General features: G+C 34.5%; 1 protein-coding gene across 4 annotated transcripts in view; it reads right to left on the bottom strand.

Moving 5' to 3' along the window:
• LOC108736405 (voltage-dependent calcium channel gamma-5 subunit) overlaps positions 1-22096 on the bottom strand; it is a 408324-nt gene that overhangs the window by 1413 nt on the left and 384815 nt on the right. For 2 of the 4 annotated variants that reach the window (XM_025981263.1, XM_025981264.1), the window contains 6 exons: positions 6265-6357; positions 3066-3206; positions 2210-2774; positions 1500-1892; positions 1339-1397; positions 949-1008 (listed from right to left, as the gene is read on the bottom strand). In XM_025981263.1, the coding sequence (XP_025837048.1) occupies positions 1643-1892; positions 2210-2774; positions 3066-3206; positions 6265-6357 (1049 nt within the window). In that variant the 3' untranslated portion in view covers positions 949-1008; positions 1339-1397; positions 1500-1642. Of the gene's footprint in view, positions 1-948; positions 1009-1338; positions 1398-1499; positions 1939-2209; positions 2775-3065; positions 3207-6264; positions 6358-14432; positions 14454-22096 lie in introns of those variants that run through there. The other 2 variants (XM_025981265.1, XM_018468834.1) reach the window with 2 other exon arrangements.

The raw sequence follows: 22096 nt of genomic DNA, 5'->3' as shown, positions 1-22096 counted from the left end.
AGATAAAATTTTAAATTTTAGAACCAGTCTCGCGTTGATAATGCCCACGTTTGAAGTAGGCGAAACACGTGTCCGCTCAATAAGAATATGTTAGTGGTAATTGGGGTTGAGTCTCCTACTTTATTTATTTATTTTTCAATTATTAATTTATGATGTTTCTTAATAATTAAAAGAGATTACTTTCTCCTTTAGTAGCTCCATCAGTTGCTTTTCTTTTATGAAATTAATTTTGTTATCTTTGAAAACCTTAATAAACTTTTTCTTAAGTACAAATATAAATTTGGTTATCAGTAACACCTATAACTAATTTATTACAATAGAAACTGAAAAAAGCTTATTAACAAATTTAATACCTACTACCTACAGTGTAAAAATACACAAATTAAAAAAATCTATGTATATTACATTATTTAAGTTATCTGGTTTTATTTTTCTTTCTATAATTGTAAGGAGTTGAAAAGCACATGAAAAATATATACAAAACATTCATAATATTTACCTACCTATCTAATTAAATCACTTGATTTAGTTTTTCGAAATTCCACCTTTGAGATAAAAAAAGGTGTTCGATTGCTGTTAACTTTTTCAATTATATTTGTGAACTCAACAAAATTATATAGAAAACATTAACATTTACAAAAGTCACTAAATATTTAACAGTTTCATGTTGTATGCAGTCTAAATTATACGTTTTATAATAATAATCAATTACATATACAAGTTTTTAAATTCAGTCTTTTTTAAGAACTACTTATCAATGTTTACATTGCAGTGAGCATTCGGATTTTTCTTTCCCAAACATTTATATAAAATTCGGAGGAGGTTTTGTCCATGTAAAATTCAACTCTTATATCTAAAGTTACGATTTACGCAAACTTTATTGGCGGTATATAAAAAAAAATAGAAAAATAATTATAAACAAACAAAAAAAAAAATAAAAANACTCACCAAACGGCCCTTTTCAATCGACTCTGATTTGTGTTCCTTCAATTGCTAATCTTCCCCTTTCTTAAAAGAAAAAAAAAATGAAATAAAAAGATAGCTAAATACAAAAGAACTTAGAATTTAAATTTCTACTGATTTTAAAAGTGTTACAACTTTTAATATTGATTAATAACAATAAAATATTGAATCCTGAACTTTAATTGATATTAATTGTTTTATTGACAAACTCATTGTGATTGTCAAGTTTATGAGAAAGGCATTATGCAATATTAAAAAGCATAATTTATAAAATAAACCCAACGAATATGAAGCACAAGAAGAAATTTAAAATGTTATCAAAAACTATATATTAAAAATCAAAATTAAGAAATTAAAAGCTAAACTAATTCTTACCTGCAGATGAAAAGACGAAATAAAAACAACCAATAAGTAAATAAGGGAAAACATAGAATCTGAAAATAAACAAAATAAAAATAAATTAAATAAAAAAGGACCATTTTGGTATCAGTTAATTTTACTGATTTGTTAATTTATTAAACAAATAGAAAAAGTACCTCAATTTTGAAAAATATTCCTCCGAATTTACCCTGTTATAGGTATATATAAACTTCAAAACATTTAGCAGTGACTTGCTTCAAATTTATCATGATAATTGATTAACTGTAACTCGTCCCCGCAATGATTGTAACTACTAGTCTCAAACGGGGGTAGTTCTTTTCAAACTGTCACTGTTGTACTCGTTTTCAGCCCTTGAGCTAACTGAGAGGGTACTTTGCGTCCTCACGGGTGGTGGAGGTTGTCCCATATCGAACGAAACAAATACGTTATCGCTCCCTGCGTACGGGGAGTACTGGTGGTTGTAATGCTCGCTGACGAAGAATTCTTCACAGTTGATGTCCGCGGTGGTTGATACAGTATTAGTGGTTACGTCACGTGGAAATGCAGTTCTGGAAACAGGGTTCAGCATATTAACTTTTATGTAACCACTAGAACCTGAAACAAAAATTGTTGTACTGTTCAAAAACACAAGTCGAAAATGTTGTTTCCAAATGTAAATTTTAAGTATCCCAACTTGAAAATATCAAAACAATGTGCAAATCAAAAACTTTGGATCTAAAATTTACGACAAAAATCTGTCTCAGAATGAACACCATTAAGTAAATTTGGTAGTGATCTTCAAAAAGGACATGTGGAGTAATATTTTGGCAGGATTTGTCGGGACTCATTAGGGTTTCTCCGCAAGTAGGGCATAAACGTCACTCACCTCGTGGTATCTCTGTTGAAAGTCTTCATCTCCTCGAATTGATAACTTATCGTCGGCGGTGGAGGAAAATCAAAATAGCTTGCACTAATGTCTTTGAGAGAGTTAGCATGGGGAGATCTTTCACGTCGAAACACGCACGTGGGTGACTCTTGCACTTGCTGTTTATCAAAAAAGTACCGCCTATTTTGCACCGGCGAGGGAAAGTTTGTGGGGACGTGGATGGAACTGTTTGAATTGATGTAGGCTTGCGGATGACGTTGACAGGGGTAGAAGACGGCCTGGTCCACGTGGAGATAGTTCACTGATGATGGTCCCGCTTTTCCCAGTTTCACATCCTCAAGATTCTGCAAGCGGAAGGTCTCTTGCATGCGACAGATGAAGAGGAAGATGGCGCTCAAACCGGCCAACTCTGATGCCACAATTCCACTCAGATAAAGAAGGAACGAGTAACCATAACGATAGTTGAAGATTGGAGGATGAAGCTGAGATTTGGGACGTAACTTGCTACCCACTTCCGATTTGAATACGGAAATGTACATGATGACGCCCAGTAACATTACCAAACCTGCAGGATATTAGTGTATGGTAAATCAGTTAGGATCTAACAAAGTCCCAATTATAATGAGACGTGAATATTGAGTAAAGAAAGTAACTCAAAATATTGATAGGAATTAAAAGGATGAGGGGCAAGTTTGCCCCTTTCATTAGTGAGTAATGCACACCAAATGACTAATTCAAAGTAAATCGAGAGTCTCTAATCCGTATGGTGTATCCGGATACACTGCTATTATGCACGAGCATATACCTGTGAGGAGGAATTACGTCCCGAATTTAGTCTATAATTACGTTTGCTTACCTGAAACTACAAACACGACTCCAGACACGAAGGTAAACAATCGACGATGTTTGGAACATTGACCTAGAAGACAACATATGTAACCTGCCGCTACCAAAAGGGTGGCCAAGGCGAAGAAAAACACCGATTTCGTTACAGCATCTGCAAGAAAAACAGAATATATCAAATTTATCTTTCACAAATGACTTCGTTAATAATGAATATCTCTATTTTGCCTACTGCATATAACGGAATTCTTTGCTACAGAAATTGAAACCAAAGTGCCAAATTTGGCCATAAAATACTCAAAATTCAAGTAAAAAATAGTCATCTTTAAAATCGAATCCAAACAAGGTGCCCGTCTCATCTCTGCTTAAAATCCGTTTTAAAATTGCCTATTAATTACTGTTGCATCAATTATTAATTAAATATTACATATAAAAAAAATTATGAGTGATGTCAGCAAAGGGCAAAGTAGTATTATGTAAATGAAAGTTAGTATCAGCAATTTCTTATGCTGAAGTGTACGATGTGTTGCATACCTATTTACAAACGATTCCTTTAAATTTTAATCATTGATTACTATACATCTATTAAAAACCATAATGGCCGACATCAGTAACAATGCGACAACAATTGAAAAAGAATGATGGCCGACAACTGCAACAATTAGAAAAGAATGATGGCCGATGCTACGTCATAGTAGAGCAATAAAAATTGCTGGGGGCAGGGAAAGGACTAGTATAACTTAAGACAAATATCTAATATCTGACAAATTGTACAACCAAAATAGATTTTTTGATGAAGTTTTCATATTATTATTATTATTGCTGTAATTATTTCATTCCTTGAATGCTGATGCTATTGACTTTAGAGGTTTTAAATCAAGGGAAAGGGAATTCATAATTAAAAGTTCCTTTTCATTTTTGTTTGCCTTTCAAAATGCTTCGACTGTCTTAATGCCAGTCGTCTTTTTCTTCAGAACTGTCATGAAAATAACATGAATTTTAATTAAAGAAATAATGAGAATAATTTTATTCAGTCAGCAAGGAATCGTTAAACAAGCAGATCTAAATTGAAACTAAAAGAAAAATCGAAGTAATTATGATGAAATGGAGTAGTTGAAGAAAAATAATTAAAGAAAACCAAAGGAAAACCACCTGCCTATACACTACTTATACAGGTATATTTCAATTAAAAAAAAAAGTAATTAAAGATTTTGTTATCCATTTCTTACATTTTCTTAATAAAATTTTCTTATTTTGTTACTATTATGTTACTAATAGTACATTCATGTGTGCCTATAAGTACTATATTTTCTGAGCAAAATATGTCAATAACGATTTCCTATAGCAGACTATATGGTGGCGAAGTTTTCAAATTAAAGTTTGAAGCAAATATGCTCACGTATACATTAATACAAAAGTAAATAAAACTTTTAAATAGGATAGAAAGCTTTCTCGGTTAATATAAACCGGAATAACAGATAACTACCTAGTTCATTTTAGACAGATTGATACAGATTCAAAGTTTGAACAACTTCTTTGACATTCGTATAAAACAAAAACACACAAGTAATAATAAAATTAGAAATAGATGAAGGTAGAATTTCATATTTACACTGACTAAATTACAAAGGAAGTACCGGAAACTTTAAAGTTTCATTTAAAAGAGCCGAGGCTCCCTTGGAATTATCGGATTATGGGATAAGACTGACAAATTTTACTGAAATCCGATTTATCAATGGAATTGGTACTTAACACAACAAGAATTTGCAACAACGATTTCAAAAAAAAAATATTATGGACAGAGATGTGATTTTATTTGAAATGCTTGCAATTAAAATGCAAATACAAAAAAAAAGTATCTTTCATTTAAATACCATTGTGAGAAAAGCATTTTGTATTTTATTTAAAATATTTTTCCAAACGTATTTTCTATTTGTAAAATGCAAAATACATTTTTGCCGTTAAAAGTTTTGCTGGTTTCACCGATCAAACATTACATAAAATGATGAATGAAAGTTGCTAACAGCTATTGAAGATATTAGAAGCTTAAAATGCCTTCTAATTCTTTAACTGAAAAGAGCCAAAATATTCTAAACTCCTTGAAAATGGATAATCAAAAATATTGGATCGATATTGTTTTCCGGATTCAATGTCATGATCCATGGAATTTTGAAGTTCCATATTGATATCAGTACCTGCCAAAACATCACTTATCGTGCCTATAGCAAGAAACTGCGAAATTCTATGGATTCTATTTCTTTTTCTTATTATAATGTGTAAGAGATCGGAAACAAAATGGGGTTGTAAATATTTTGATATAAAATGATTGATGTTGACTTTACATCAATAAAATTATTTGCAACATTATTTTGTTTCTGACCTTTCACGGTATACAAACTATTTTGACATCAATGTCTTTTAATGGGCGGGAATATTCTGATGAAACTGGATTTCCGGATTCTAACAGCGTCTTCTTGATGAAATCCCTATGACGGAAACACCAGCGTTGGAGATCCTGCATCGACATCGTGAAGTTCCTGAAGATGTGCCTTGTACTAGGAGACAAACCCTCGAAAACTTTTGACGTCATGGTTCATCATGAGAATTTCATAAATAAGACGCGATTAGAATCCGGAAATCCAGTTTCTTCAGACAACAGTCGTGAAGATTTAAATCAACCTCTATAGTGATGTTCTATTATTACAAGAAATCATTAAAAAGTGCGACATCAGTTTTTGAAAAATATGACATTGCACCTGGAATTCGTACAAATCCCTTTAGTCATCTTCATCATTGTCATTATCATAAGGTCGTCAGTTCTGATTAGTTAGACACGCATCTCCACCCTTTCCTATCTTGTCATCCAAAAATACATCTTTAACAATCGTTTACGAATTTCTAAATTAACTGATCGCGAGCATAGAAGTCCTTTTATTGAGGGCGGCTTGACCCTGCGCTATCCTCTGGTTTATATCCCTCCTTACTCCTTCCGTCCTGACTTATCTGACTTCCTAGATACCGAAAATCGGTCACTTCTAATGGGTAATGCTTTCGTTCAAAAGATTTTAAGAGTTCAGATAGTTTTTAGAGACATTCCATACGTTTACCAAATAATGAACTTTTGCTCGTGTAACAGCAAAACAAAATGGCCGACAAATACAATGTGTAATTTCTATCGGTATTAAAAAGCAAAACAGGAAATCTACACTTACATGGTATTGCCATGGTAGAATCGCTAGGATCTGGATTATACTCTTCCTTTGAAAAATAGTCGATGGCGCTGCAATTGTATCTAGTTTCTCCAGCTGTAAAGAAAGACACAAATAAAATCTAAACATACAACATCACAGAAATGATTACAGATTCATTATTAATCAATAACAGCAGGAACGAATAATTAAATATTGATATTATTAAGTATGATTTGCATTATTAAATGCTCCTGTAGTGACAATGATTAAAAAATTAACTAAAAGAATTATTCCATTGATCATCATCATAAAGTCATCAGTCCTAAGACTGGTTGGGCACGTACCTCCACTCTTTCCTATCCTGAGCTAAACTTCGCATTTCCCTAAAACTAGAACAGCCCACATCCTTAACTATTTGCGAACAGTAATCTAATCTAGGTCTACCTCTACCCCTCCTAACTCCTGTTTCTGCCTCTAATATGTCTCTGACTAGACCTCCATACCTGAGAAGGTGTCCTACCAACCTATCTCGCCTATTTTTTATTGACTTCCATAGAGACCTCTGTTCTCCAATTCTTTCCAATACCTCTTCATTTCTAACCTTTTCTACCCACGACATCCTCATCATCCGCCTATAACACAACATTTCGAACGCTTCTAACCTTTTCTTTTCCGCCGCTCCCACTGTCCATGTTTCGCACCTGTACAACGCCGTGCTCCAAACATAAACCTTTAACAACCTTTTTCGAATTTCTAAATTAACCGTTCGCGAGCATAGAAGTGACTTCTTTTTATTAAAGCCGACACGACCCTGCACTATCCTCTGCTTTATATCCCTACTACTCCTTCCATCCTCACTTATCTGACTTCCTAGGTATCTAAAATCAGCCACTTCTTCTAATCTTTCGTCTCCTATCTTTATATTCGCTCTTTCCCTACTTTTTCTTCCCTTGCACACCAGTATTTTAGTTTTACTTTTATTTATTTTCATACAGTACTGATCTGACAGTACCGCTTCCATTTTATACATACACGTAATATATAATGTATTCCGTTTATTCGGTACTCAGGAAGTTGGGAAAACTTTGAGCAAATAATATCAATCCCCTAGGCGTAATAGAATCTGCTAGGGAGACGCGAAAAGCCGCAAAATATGCTTTATATTCGTTATGAGGAAGCAGAGCTGGAGAAATCATCAAGTTTAAGTGGCGAGCAAATGGAGCAAAAATGCGCAAAACATCTCCATGAAGCAGTTAAATGACGCCCACGACTTTATTTTATTCCTTACGATTCTCTTTAATGTGTAAACCGCCACGAGAACGGGTTTTGCACACGAAATATCCAACTCCTCGCCCAACAATTCGCTATGATCTCTTCCTTAAAATTCCAGATTAATTTTAAATCTAGCTCGTCTCAAAAATACTTGAATCATGACGGATTTCATTAAAAATCACTACTATTCGAATGGTTACCAATAGTAGATAGTTCATCCAGGATAATCTCTGGAACTGCGAGTTAGTTTTTAAATTAATCTTTTTAATATAAAGCCCTCACTGTGTCGAAGATTTTAGACTTTATTTATCGTAGTATGAGCCATGGAGACGGAGCATTAAACAATAGAAGTTAAGATTTTATATTAACTTCTGTGGTAAAGGTTTTTATATAAGTCAAATGTTCCCTTATCCTACTTTTGATGGGAAGAATGTTGTGGCTAACATACATACTATGTATATAGAGAATCAATCTAATTATGTTTTTTTATTTATCGTTAACTAGAAAGGTGTCTAAATCCAGTTTACACACTACATCCTTGTTAAACGTTTCAATACAAATATAAACAATGCATCTCGAGGGTCTCAAATCATAGGGGCGTATAAGCCAATTAAAAAACTTTGAAGGAAATTAAGGGTGTTTGGGAGGTACAATCGGAGACAAGAGTACATAAAATTAGAAATTCGTGATTGATTAGGTTTTGCAGCATATCATGAGGTAAATAGATACTATATACACTAAAAAAAAGTATACGGTTTGAAAGAAAATTTGGAATTTAACCAAAAACTTTAAATAAAGTAAGAAATAACGAATAATATGGAAAATTTTTAACTGACTTTTGGCAGTGAATATGCCTTGATTTCAACTTCGAAACAAAAAAATATTTAGTTTCAATCTCTATTAATAATGAGCGTAAAACTTTTTAATATGTTTAAATAATAATTAAAACTTTAAAATTGCATTTATTTCAGACAATTATAAATATTATCATTATATTATCAAGTAAAAACGAGATTTTCAGCTAATTTTTCATTTTTTCCTCGATAACCATTTAGTGAATTTGAATAACCTTACGCTAAAGTGATTCTCCAGAGTTCAAGTTACTTATTATAAAAGTTTGAAATTTCTGGTAGCTTTTTTTCTGTTAATAAAAATAAATTTAATCTGTTCGGTTAACGAATCTCCATAGAATGACGTGTAAAATTACAATTTTTTAAAATTTCAATAACTTTTTAACGGTTTAGTGAATCGATTTGTAATTTTTACAGGAGTTTTAGAATTGAATGAGGAACGTTCTTCCAAATTTTTATTTGTCTCGTAGTATTTTGACATACCTCCCAAACATCCTTCAATATACGTTCAAAAATACATATCTTTAAACGTATCCCTGAAAATTTATCGGAGAACTACTATTCTATCTTCTACCAACAAACTATTTAAAAAGTTACATGTCATTATGAAAACATAAAATGTAAAGAATGTGCAAATTTCTCATACAGTTACAACCCCCCAAAAACCCTCCCCTGCGTTCTCTCTTGCATGATAATATTCTGCTATCTATTAATTAATATAAAATATTGTCGTTTCATCGTAAACAAAAATTCGACTGGACTGGTTTAATCAGTATTTAATCCTGTTTAGCGTTCCCTCCGTCACGATAACCATAATAAAACATAAAAGGAAGAAGACGTAAAATTTGAAAAGATTAATCGTCACGCCGAGTAATTCTTTTAAGTAAAACCTGATAAATTACTTCTTATCTTTCGCACAATTATCTGATGAAAATGAATAGCCGGCTGTGCGAGTAAAGTAAAAGAAAAAAAAAAGTTTAACATCGGACATATTTCGCCTTTCGGTCGATGTGCAGGTTATGAGATCCGAAGGACAAGAAAAATAAATCCGGACTAAGTACAACATAATTTGTCACTTCCGGTGTCCATGACTACACGTTTTTCCGCTTCCGGGAGGTCGGCGACGCGACGCCGCGTTATTGGTGCAATCATTTGTCAAAGAATTTGTGTAGATCTTTTAAGATGAGACGTTTTAGGTAAATTAACTACGGCGACGAGGTGATAAATGATTTGCTGCTCGAAATTTTTAATATTTTCTTCCCTCCTCGTACATTCCATTTGATATAATATTTCAAAAGCACGTTAAGACGTTACCAGAACATCTAACTGCCATCTACATTATTACAAAATATTGCCGAAAACATGTATGAAAATATATTGTTCCACTCTAAAAATTTTGAGAACGGAAACGTTAATATACGAACTGTACGACGACGAAAACAAAAAGAAATTAAAATTATTAAAATGCCTCTATGGGAAATTGTACGGGAATCTAGGAAGTCAGATATGGAAGAAACAGTAAAGATGTAAAATAAAAGATAGGGTAGCGTCGAAGATTGTTAAATGTGTATAATATCTGGAGTACGGCGCTGTACGAGTGAGAAATGTGGCGGATGGGACCGTAGGAAAAGACGTTCGAAGAATGAGAATACCGTGAATAGAGAAGGTTGGAAATGAGGAGGTATTGGAAAGAGTAAGAGAACAGAGAACACTATGGAAATCAATAAGAAATATGCGAGACATATTGGAAGCAAGAAACATAAGTCAAATTGAAATCGACTTATTGTTAACTTCGTTAGGGTTTTATTAGAGAAAGTTCCGTTTGTACTATCATTCGTCGTCCCATCAAACATCAGTCACCTCTAGGGAATTGGAAGTGAAACACGGAGTGTTGTCAACAACGGTGCCGACGTGGCGTATCTTGAAAAGTTCGTTCTCTGTCGCGCGTGAAGATTATGCCTTGAAAGAGAAATGGAAATTAATAACTCACTTTCCTAGATTAATAAATCTTAGAACTTGTAAATATATGCTGATCTTATTCTTATAATATTAGCAATGTTAAATTCTAGTTTGGTTATTAATGGTTTGAAAAATGAAGTCCTTGGATGAGAAAAATTGATTAGCTTCAAACTGATAAATGGACGTTGAACCACATTTATTACTTTATTCTTTACTTATTATTAAACAGCGTAATAAACGCCACCTGAAGAGATTTGCAAACAGTTGTGGGTTCATTATTTTTGACAAGGTCCTTCTTAATTAAGAATGTCAACTTATAAGACTAAACGGATAAATCGATATAATGGACGGTAAATAAATTGACGATTAAAATAATGAACAAAATGCACATAATTAAGGATTTGGTGTTAAAATTCTTTCGATGCTGTATTAGGCTACAATACTTTGGAATAACCTCAATATTTCGAGAACAGCAGAAAGGAATACAACGTGGCATATGTACAGACGACAGTATAACATTGTGAAATTTGTTTGATAATCACTGTACTTGTTTGTAGTGTTTCGCGCCAAAATAAAGAATACTCATTTCTACACCAGACTCATTAATTTTAGTTAATTTTCAATATATTAATGTAAAAATTTATTCTCAATTAAGGACTTGGTCAAGAATAATGAACCCACAACTGTTTCCAAATCTCTCCAGATGGCGCTTATTACGATGTCTAATCGTAAGGAGAAAATAAAGTAATAAATGTGGTTCTACGCCCATTTATCAGTTTGAAGCTAATCAATTTTTCTCATCCAAGGACTTCATTTTTCAAACCATTAATAACCAAACTAGAATTTAACATTGCTAATATTATAAGAATAAGATCAGCATATATTTACAAGTTCTAAGATTTATTAATCTAGGAAAGTGAGTTATTAATTTCCATTTCTCTTTCAAGGCATATAATCGTCACGCGCGACAGAGAACGAACTTTTCAAGATACGCCACGTCGGCACCGTTGTTGACAACACTCCGTGTTTCACTTCCAATTCCCGAGGGGCGACTGATGTTTGACGGGGCGACGAATGATAATACGAAGGGAACTTTCTCTAATGAAACCCTAACGAAGTTAACAATAAGTCGATTTCAGTCATTTGTCGAATGGTATCGAATGAATTAAAAAGTCAGGAATATTGAACCTTAAAATTCAATACAGAATACCGGAGCACCCCTTTATGTCAATCTTCCTGCAGAAAACTCACAGGCTAAAATAATTTTGCTTCGATCTGGTTAAAATTTAAATAATCACGAACTTCTTAAAAATAGGCATTACATTACTTATTTGTTAGAAATCAGAATTAAAGTAAAATGTAAAATTATGCCGAAAATGCCTCCAAAGTTATTAATATATCACCATTTATTTATAATTACTTTGAAACATTAAAAAGTGCAAACTAAAATGCTAATATACTAGCAAAAAGATCTACATTACATTGCAAGGTTTACACTCTTGAAAAGTACACACTTCTATGTCAAGAGTCCTAAGATACAATTGCTAAACGTGTCAAAAACATACGTGAAAACTTGATTTCATCTTATAAAGAATTTCAACTAGCGGTACCTAAGCCTTTTGATTTGAAACAAAATTACAAAGCTAAATTTTCCTGGATTCTCCAAACTTCATATTGTCCAAATATTGATAAACAGCTAATTAGGAGATAATGTAGATTGAACGAGTATTTTAGCTGAACACACCGATTATAACTTTCAGTTTATCATTAACGAGGGAAAGCACGAGATCACATGGTTTAAATAAACGAACTCAGACTCCTTTAAGTTGTTCTTCAAGTTTGAAAATGCAAAACGTTAATTCAAAACCAACAACTGTGGAGAATAAATTAAAAACTAGTTCATGCGTGAAATTGAAGGTACCAAATTTCGATCTCTACTTCACAAAAAGTCATTTCAGTTAATGCTAGTGTTATGAAGCAGGTTGTTTGATTAACGACATCAGATGGTGTAAGATGAATGTAAATACTGATAAAAAAAAAATAAAAGTATCTTTACTGAGACTCAGTAGGTACAATTACAACGAAGGAGTCTGAGCCCTCGCTATGGATTCTGAAGATGCCAAACAGAGTAGTTGAAGAAACGTTAGGCAAATGATTTCATTGGTGTTCTCACCCCAAAGGAGAAAGACCACTGTCGTCATCAAAAACCAAGTCAAAATTCTTGACTAACGAAATTCACATCAGGTAAAACTATCATGAGTTTTACAAAACTGAATTTCCATTTTTTTGGCCTCCTTCAATATGTATAAAGTCATGTTTGCAGTTTCTGCTTTAAAGTCAAGAATGTAATCCCTATTATGGGAACGGTTCCCTTTCTTTTATCGAAGTTAAAGTGAACGAAATTCATTTATCGATGCTTGCTATCGAGATAAAGAAAAAACTAAATTAACTGTTCGAACTATCAGGACAAACAACTTAAACGAGCGCAAGTACCTAAAAAGCAACTGCTGCTGTTCTACGGTAGTTGCTCCTTTTACGAAAAAGTTATAAATTATCTCCTAATTCAATATGTTCTTTTCAACTGTAGAGCGAAGAAAATAAAGAAGTTGTGCAGGCGCTCCGTAACATCGGGCAGAGTTTGGAAGTGTTCTAAAAACTTTAAAGGCTGATTTTCTATTACCTTCGTACCTACGTTTTAGCCAGTTAACTTTTGCTAGTAATGTAATTAATTCACTAACATATCATAGAAAGCCACCAATTTCCTGAGATTGGAAGGAAAGAGATATTCAATATTGCATATAATGATATTATACTGTTAGTGGAGGATAATTTTGTGGAATTGAAGTAAAGAAAGGGTTGGAGTTAAATACTGATGTTGAGGAGGAGACAGGAAGAAGGGGGAGGGAAAAACAAAATGGTACAGAAGGGAACAGTGCTAGAAAAAGTGAGGAATTATGTATATCTGGGATAAATGCATGAGTGGTAATAAAAATCAGATGAACATTACCGATCAAGTTACTAACGGGAGCTCAATTATGGATAGGGTGTGAAAGTTTAGAGATTAGGGTTGGAGACTGATACTATTTAATGTGATGGTGAACAGGATAGTGTTTTATGGGGTGGAAATCTGGGGATGGGAGGAAAAAAGCAGATAGAGGTTTTATATACAAGTATTTCAAGTGGGTATTGTAATTAGAAAGAAGCACGTCAGATTAGGTTACCTAGTAAGAAGGAATAGGAAACTATGAGAGAGGAAGAAAAAGGATATCCAGAAAAGCAATATGGAAGAAGAAGGTATTGGAAATAAAGGCGGAAAGTAGATGCGACAGAGAGAAACAAAGGGTTTTGAAGAGATTAAAAGGGAATCAGGAGCAGCTGAGGGAGTGGTTGAGTTGACTTAACAATTGTTTCGCCTTACTCAAGCTTCATCAGAAGTATAACTGCTGTGGTACTTAGTAAGGTGTTAAATGCTTTAATATAACTTGTGGAAATCAATATTTACTTGTATTTTATTAATTAATAGGTCCTGCATTAAAAAACTAATTATACGTATTTAAAAAATTGACATGTCTTGGGCTGCCGTATATTTTTGCCGTTGTCGGCCATTATATTTCTTTAATTGTTGCCGCATTGTTGTTAATGTCGGCCATTATACTTGTTTAATTGTTGTTATATTGTTGTTTGAAATGAATAAGACTAGCCTAGCTAACAATGGTACTTGAAATTTAATTAAAAATAATAAATTACCCAATTCAAATGTAAATCAAGCCCTTTATCAAATAATATTTTATTCCTAAAAGCAAAAAATTAAGATGTAGTAATTATTTGACCCATTAAATTTATTCCAATAAGTAAGAGGGTGTAAATTTTAATATTGTAATAAATAGAAATATTTACATATCTGAGGGCAAGCTGGCGGTTCAAAGTTTAAAAATCTAAATTGTTAGGATTAATTAAAGGATATAAGAAAAGTATAGTTAATCAAGAATGTCATTTATATCAAACAAAGAAAAATTAATTACCCTATGATACCAATCAATTTCGTAAATAAAAACTACCAAACAAATAAAACACATGTAGTACAACGACAAAAGACCTATATCATACCTGTATTAATATTTATGTAGAATAAAAATCCAAATCGTACATGAAATATAATTATGAATTTTCAAAAGGAAAACATACATGCACTACTCACTCGACTCACCTCATGGTTACGAAATTTTCCCTATATTCCTATGTGAAAATTTTCCTTTCAACACATAAAAGTGCAATGATAACAGACACAAACATTGCACCAATTAAGTCCACGAAACAAACCCTTTCTTCATCGCGTTATTCCTTCATTAAAACCGACTAAAACATTAATATTTAAATGGAAAACAACAGACACCGGCTGCAATGGGGCCAAGAACACATACGTATACTAACGTCTACATTTACACAAACAGCTTTTTATCAGCTTTGACTCATCCTTCAATCTGCCGTACTGATATACTTGAGGCCCTTTTGGGTTAAATTTAAGCATCGAGCTTTACGTTATTTATTTCTCTTTAATGAAAGTAAGAGTATACCGGGGTCGTAAAAAAATATTTTGAAGAAATAAAAAAATTTTTATAATAAATAAATAATTGCTCAGTTACATTTGTAAAACTTTAATAATTAATCGAAGATGTTACCTGAAGATACTTCTTCATATCAATAACAATCTGCATGGGTCATCACGAAGCGGTCACTCAGCAGCGGCAAATGATTTATAGACTCGACAGGAAAATCGCAGATATCAAAAAAAACATAAACAGTTACTGTTCCGTTCGCAATTAATAATGATTGTTTCAATTACTCACCCGGGGGATTTCTTCCCCCTAGCTCCCACAGGATCTGTCGTTATAACCAACTCATATTCAAGATATGTGAATTACCATTTGTCTACTTTTCTTCGACGACTAGCTAGTGTCAACCTAAAATAAGTAAAGGCTTCCCTGGACACCCAACCATCCGTAGATGTTAGCATCCCAGTGACCAGTTCGGGGGCACCTACCTATGAGGCTACCCTCTCGAACCCAATCACGTCATTCGAGTAGCCCGTAGCACCCCTTGAACTACGAGTAACCCCACTCGAAGGAACCACGGACCTTGCCGGGCAACAGTGCACTCAAAGGGGTGACACGCATGCGTTTTGCTCTCAATTAATATTCACATAATATAGTCGCTCTCGACTGTTCAGAAGCCAGTCTTTACCCTTTTATTTTCAACGTCTTACTGCTTATTCATAGGTTTACATTTCTTTCGCTGTCGGTCTGCCCAATATCAACAATACCATTTATAAACAATTTTGGTCTCACTTGCTCATAATCATTATATACATACCAAACACCAGTATTGAAAAGGTAAACAGGTTTTATTCAAATAGATATGTATAAAAGTAATAAGAATATATAAGAGTATAGTAAAAAAATATTATAGATGCGAACAAGAAGTTTACTATTCTAACACATTCTAACTGCAAAGATAAATTGTAGATTAAAATGCCTATGTGTTTGTAGTTTTTTATTTAAATCATACAAAGAAACCCCTCCTCCCCCGCGGTGACCATCCTTGTATTCACGTAGTAACTCATAAATATGGTTTTAAATCATTTTTTGCAAACAGAAAGTTTTGAATATAGCTTGAGATTTCCCTAGTGAATATAAATCTCATGACCCCTCGGGGACCAAGCGTGGTATTTTTGATGATCTCCTCCCTTCTGACAGGTCAAGTGCAAACAATGCTGAAAATTTGAATTTTTATAACACTGAGAAATTAAACATGAATGTTGCTTCACTATTTTGGCATTTAAAAGTTTCCACTGTGGAATTGAATATAAATGTTGTTTCACTAATTTTGAATGTGAATTATTTATAATAATGAAGATTCCACTGTGGAACTAAGTATGAATGTTGTTTCCTCAATTCTTGAATTTAAATTTTCTGTAACAGTGGAAATTTCGATGTAGAACAAGCATGAATGTTGTTTGACTAATTTTTATTTGACTACTTGACAATACATGAATTAAAATGAATTATTTACAGGGTAATAACGACTCTTTTTAACTTCCCATTAGGAAGTTATTGTAATTGGGTCGAAAAGTGAAATCGGAATTTTCATTATATTTCCACGTTTTAACATATTAGTAGCATGCTAGCCAATTTTTTTGATGATGTGTGTATGTACGTACGTACGTACGTACGTACGTACGTACGTACGTACGTACGTACGTACGTACGTACGTACGTACGTACGTACGTACGTACGTACGTACGTACGTACGTACGTACGTACGTACGTACGTACGTACGTACGTACGTACGTACGTACGTACGTACGTACGTACGTACGTACGTACGTACGTACGTACGTACGTACGTACGTACGTACGTACGTACGTACGTACGTACGTACGTACGTACGTACGTACGTACGTACGTACGTACGTACGTACGTACGTACGTACGTACGTACGTACGTACGTACGTACGTACGTACGTACGTACGTACGTACGTACGTACGTACGTACGTACGTACGTACGTACGTACGTACGTACGTACGTACGTACGTACGTACGTACGTACGTACGTACGTACGTACGTACGTACGTACGTACGTACGTACGTACGTACGTACGTACGTACGTACGTACGTACGTACGTACGTACGTACGTACGTACGTACGTACGTACGTACGTACGTACGTACGTACGTACGTACGTACGTACGTACGTACGTACGTACGTACGTACGTACGTACGTACGTACGTACGTACGTACGTACGTACGTACGTACGTACGTACGTACGTACGTACGTACGTACGTACGTACGTACGTACGTACGTACGTACGTACGTACGTACGTACGTACGTACGTACGTACGTACGTACGTACGTACGTACGTACGTACGTACGTACGTACGTACGTACGTACGTACGTACGTACGTACGTACGTACGTACGTACGTACGTACGTACGTACGTACGTACGTACGTACGTACGTACGTACGTACGTACGTACGTACGTACGTACGTACGTACGTACGTACGTACGTACGTACGTACGTACGTACGTACGTACGTACGTACGTACGTACGTACGTACGTACGTACGTACGTACGTACGTACGTACGTACGTACGTACGTACGTACGTACGTACGTACGTACGTACGTACGTACGTACGTACGTACGTACGTACGTACGTACGTACGTACGTACGTACGTACGTACGTACGTACGTACGTACGTACGTACGTACGTACGTACGTACGTACGTACGTACGTACGTACGTACGTACGTACGTACGTACGTACGTACGTACGTACGTACGTACGTACGTACGTACGTACGTACGTACGTACGTACGTACGTACGTACGTACGTACGTACGTACGTACGTACGTACGTACGTACGTACGTACGTACGTACGTACGTACGTACGTACGTACGTACGTACGTACGTACGTACGTACGTACGTACGTACGTACGTACGTACGTACGTACGTACGTACGTACGTACGTACGTACGTACGTACGTACGTACGTACGTACGTACGTACGTACGTACGTACGTACGTACGTACGTACGTACGTACGTACGTACGTACGTACGTACGTACGTACGTACGTACGTACGTACGTACGTACGTACGTACGTACGTACGTACGTACGTACGTACGTACGTACGTACGTACGTACGTACGTACGTACGTACGTACGTACGTACGTACGTACGTACGTACGTACGTACGTACGTACGTACGTACGTACGTACGTACGTACGTACGTACGTACGTACGTACGTACGTACGTACGTACGTACGTACGTACGTACGTACGTACGTACGTACGTACGTACGTACGTACGTACGTACGTACGTACGTACGTACGTACGTACGTACGTACGTACGTACGTACGTACGTACGTACGTACGTACGTACGTACGTACGTACGTACGTACGTACGTACGTACGTACGTACGTACGTACGTACGTACGTACGTACGTACGTACGTACGTACGTACGTACGTACGTACGTACGTACGTACGTACGTACGTACGTACGTACGTACGTACGTACGTACGTACGTACGTACGTACGTACGTACGTACGTATGTACGTACGTTCGTATGTCAGCATTTTTTTCGTTTTCGATATCTCAAGAACGGATTGAGATATCGCCCTCAACCAAAATTTTTTCGAAAGATATTATCATAATGAAGATCTGAAAGAAATTTGAACGAAATCGGTCAAGCCGTTTTTTTTTTATAAAAAAAAAAACGAATTAATTACAAACAATTTAATTAAAATACGTTCTAATCTAATCACAACAATGAAGTTACGGAATCAATAATAACGAAATATCATTATTCAAGACAGGGAATAACATATTATAATAACATATTATAATAAAAATTTGTTTATAACAAAATGAATTGTTATAAACAATCGATAAACAATAAAAAATAGTATTTACCAATTGACTGATGCAAGTACTCTATCAATTCGGTTTTCTCAGACGAAATACTGTTTCTTATGGGTTTATAAAATGACGAACTCTCAAACATTGTTTGTTATTTATTATTGTGCCGCGTTTTTTTCAAACTTTAGAAACGAATGTACTTTACAATAACTGTATTATCTAATGGGAAGTTAGTCGTATTAGCACCGACCAAAGTGTGCTCAGACCAATTTTTTACCTTTTTTTGATATAGAACCCTAATAAACTGAGCTCTATCAAATATGCTACAAAGAATCCTAATACTTCAATCGATTTTTCATTAAATTGTGATGACAAATCCGTTGTTCCGAATTGAAGGAATTCATTGTATCAAAAGAAAAGTCTCAAGATTTTATCGGATTTTTTTGAATACTACGTTTCCGGAAACAATATTCAAAGCGGCAATAAGAGTATCCAATTTTAACTATTACTCCGTTCTCAATGGTGTTGTTCAAAGAAAGAAACAAGCAGCGTAAGTAAGAAAATATCTTCCTTTGTAATTCGACCATTCGAACTTTTTAGACTTGCTTTCCCGAAGAGAAAAAGACAAAGTTAAATTTTAATTCTGCGACTTTTCTTAAGCAATAATAATGAGCCGACAGTTTTCGCTGTATCGGTTACTTGCTGAAAGAAACCTTCCGCGTTCTATGCTAATTATTGTTTGAAACTTCCAGGGCACGACCCAGTCGGAAGGAGAACGTTCCCATCTTCTTTGTGCTATTTCTACTTAAACTTCGTTTTCTTTAATTTCTTTCGCGAACAGCCCGGGGTAACGAAAATACGATTGTAAAGAAATTAAAGCCGTTATACCGACATGTTTATTGCTGCATTCAGCCACGCTTCGTGCCCTCAGGTACCGCATTGTTAAAATTACCCTTTGCTTCTCAAAGTAATTGATTTAATTAGAGAAAATTACGGGCCAAATTATTCCGATTGTGAAACAAATTTTAAAATTTTATTAAGATACGATACTGGAAACGGAAGAGATGGCAGCAAAGTAAAATATTTGTTTTCGAATATTCAGGGGTAGAAAAGAGCCAAGGGTGCTGAGGTCGGAATTGATAAGAAATCTTATTTTTTATGAGTGTCAAAACCACTCATGAATAGTTAATTTTGTTCTGTTGTAAACTTTAACTAATTTACTTGAAGCCTATTTTAAGACCTGTTTAAACCATCGTATCAAACAGAACCTAATTGCAGAGTTTTATCCATAGCATGAACGTAGGAAAACATATCCCCTAGTAAAAACCGGAAATTTAGTTTGCATTTACTCCTACGATCGGCTATTTTTGTTTGTTCCCCCATTGTTGTTGTATTGTTGCCGCTGTCGGCCATTACATTCAGTTAATTGTTGTCCTATTGTTGTTAGTCGTCGGCCATTATAATTTTTCCATTGTTACAGTATTGTTGCCGCTGTCGGCCATTATAGCTATTTAATTGTTGTCCCATTGTTGTTAGCCGTCGGCCATTATAATTTTTACATTATTGCAGTATTGTTGTTAGCCGTCGGCCATTATAATTTTTCCATTATTGCAGTATTGTTGTTGCTGTCGGCCATTATACTTTTAAAAGCCCGCGAAATTTAAGTTTTGGCCGAAGCAGCAGATTTCATCACACCCTGTTGGGCAGTTACTCACTTTTTTTAAGTCTAATTTACAATTTATTGCAACTATCGGAAAGATAACAGCATATTCTTGTGTGACCGTTGTTCCAATTTTAATTTTTCTCTAAATAATTGACAATAAAGAAAAGAAAAGTAACATTTCACGACTAATTTTAAATTCTTCTAAACTAAACCACTAACAACAGTAGACCATTTTACGTTCCTGATGGATCCATCAAAACTGTTGGATTTTTCATCTAGTGGGCAATCAGGGGTAATGTTGAAAAACGGTATTTAAAGGCATTTTAGTCATTTTGTAATTACTTAAGAGAGCTTTTTGGGGCAAATTGCACTGTTGGGACTGTTGTGGAGTTTATTTACGCTATCCGATTTTGTGGTAAGGTAAAGAGGTAGGTAAATATAAATGCCAACGTTAAAAAGGGACAATCAAAATGCAAAACATTGCTCACTACGAATTACGCACCTTTAGAGGTAGAGCTTGTTTTGGGACTATTTGAATGCAGAAGGCCACGAAAAATTCCCTTCGAGGCCATTCCCTTAATTTGCACAGGAGCGCGAAAGGCGTAGGGAAGCGCATAATTTTAGGATTACAACTTCGAGCACGTCCAGAAATTATTTTCGTTTCTACCTTTTACTGGAGTAAAATTACTTACGGAATGTCTACAGAGTATTAAGACCGATTACCGGGGTACTGTAGGTACCTTATAGGGTGGAGAAATAATAAATTAATTAAAAATTAATTACGTATGCGAAAATAAAAGTGAAATATGTAAATTGAGTTTCTTGATCATTAAATGATTAAAAATACAAAATAAATTAGTAGCAAATGTCGTTAACAAAATATTAGTGTTTACAATTTAATACGTTATTTTTATAAATCGCTAAATCTATATATTTTTTAATTTAAATAAACTCTACTCATTGTTAGCTTAGGCATCCCGAACTACAGATCAACAAAATTTTAAATTTCTTTCTAAATTACTTCGGCAACCACAAATGCACGATTAAATAAACACAAAAGCATTCCAAGTTCAGTAGTTCAAGATCATGTTTACATAACATCGCCTTTACATTCCTGTGGTATAATAAAATTCGTCCAAAGACACAACAAATTGACTTTTTTGGTTTTAAAATTAATAAAAATGCAAAACAAAGCAATTGGAAATAACACTAAAAAACAGTTTAATTAGTGCCTATAAAAATTCCACGTGTAATTGAAATAATTTTGACAAATGAGTATATCATGGCTGTGGCTCAATTTATACGTATCCGCGTATCAAAAACAATTATATTAAATAATGTCACTCAGTTTAGGCAACCCAAACTACACCCTTGCAATGCTTAGAAGAAGTACAAGTATTTTCACATTACAAAGAAAATTAAAATCATTATGAGGCACGGAAATCAACCACGTAGACCAAAGTAAAAGGAAGGAAAATTTACTGCTTCAAGTATAATTTCACAATTAAAAAATGAGCGAAATTAAATGTTTCTTGTCAAGTCAGCAGGTTTTAGCAGACAGGAAGGATGATGAGTCAACTAAAAGTAATTAGCACTATCGTAATTATAAGGAAAAATTATACTGGGATTTCAGGTTTAGCTGCT

This window comes from Agrilus planipennis, unplaced genomic scaffold (genome assembly GCF_000699045.2).
Source record: "Agrilus planipennis isolate EAB-ADULT unplaced genomic scaffold, Apla_2.0 scaffold5, whole genome shotgun sequence".
In the NCBI taxonomy this organism is placed as follows: Eukaryota; Metazoa; Arthropoda; class Insecta; order Coleoptera; family Buprestidae; genus Agrilus; species Agrilus planipennis.
This window is presented reverse-complemented; position numbering and strand designations above follow the sequence as displayed.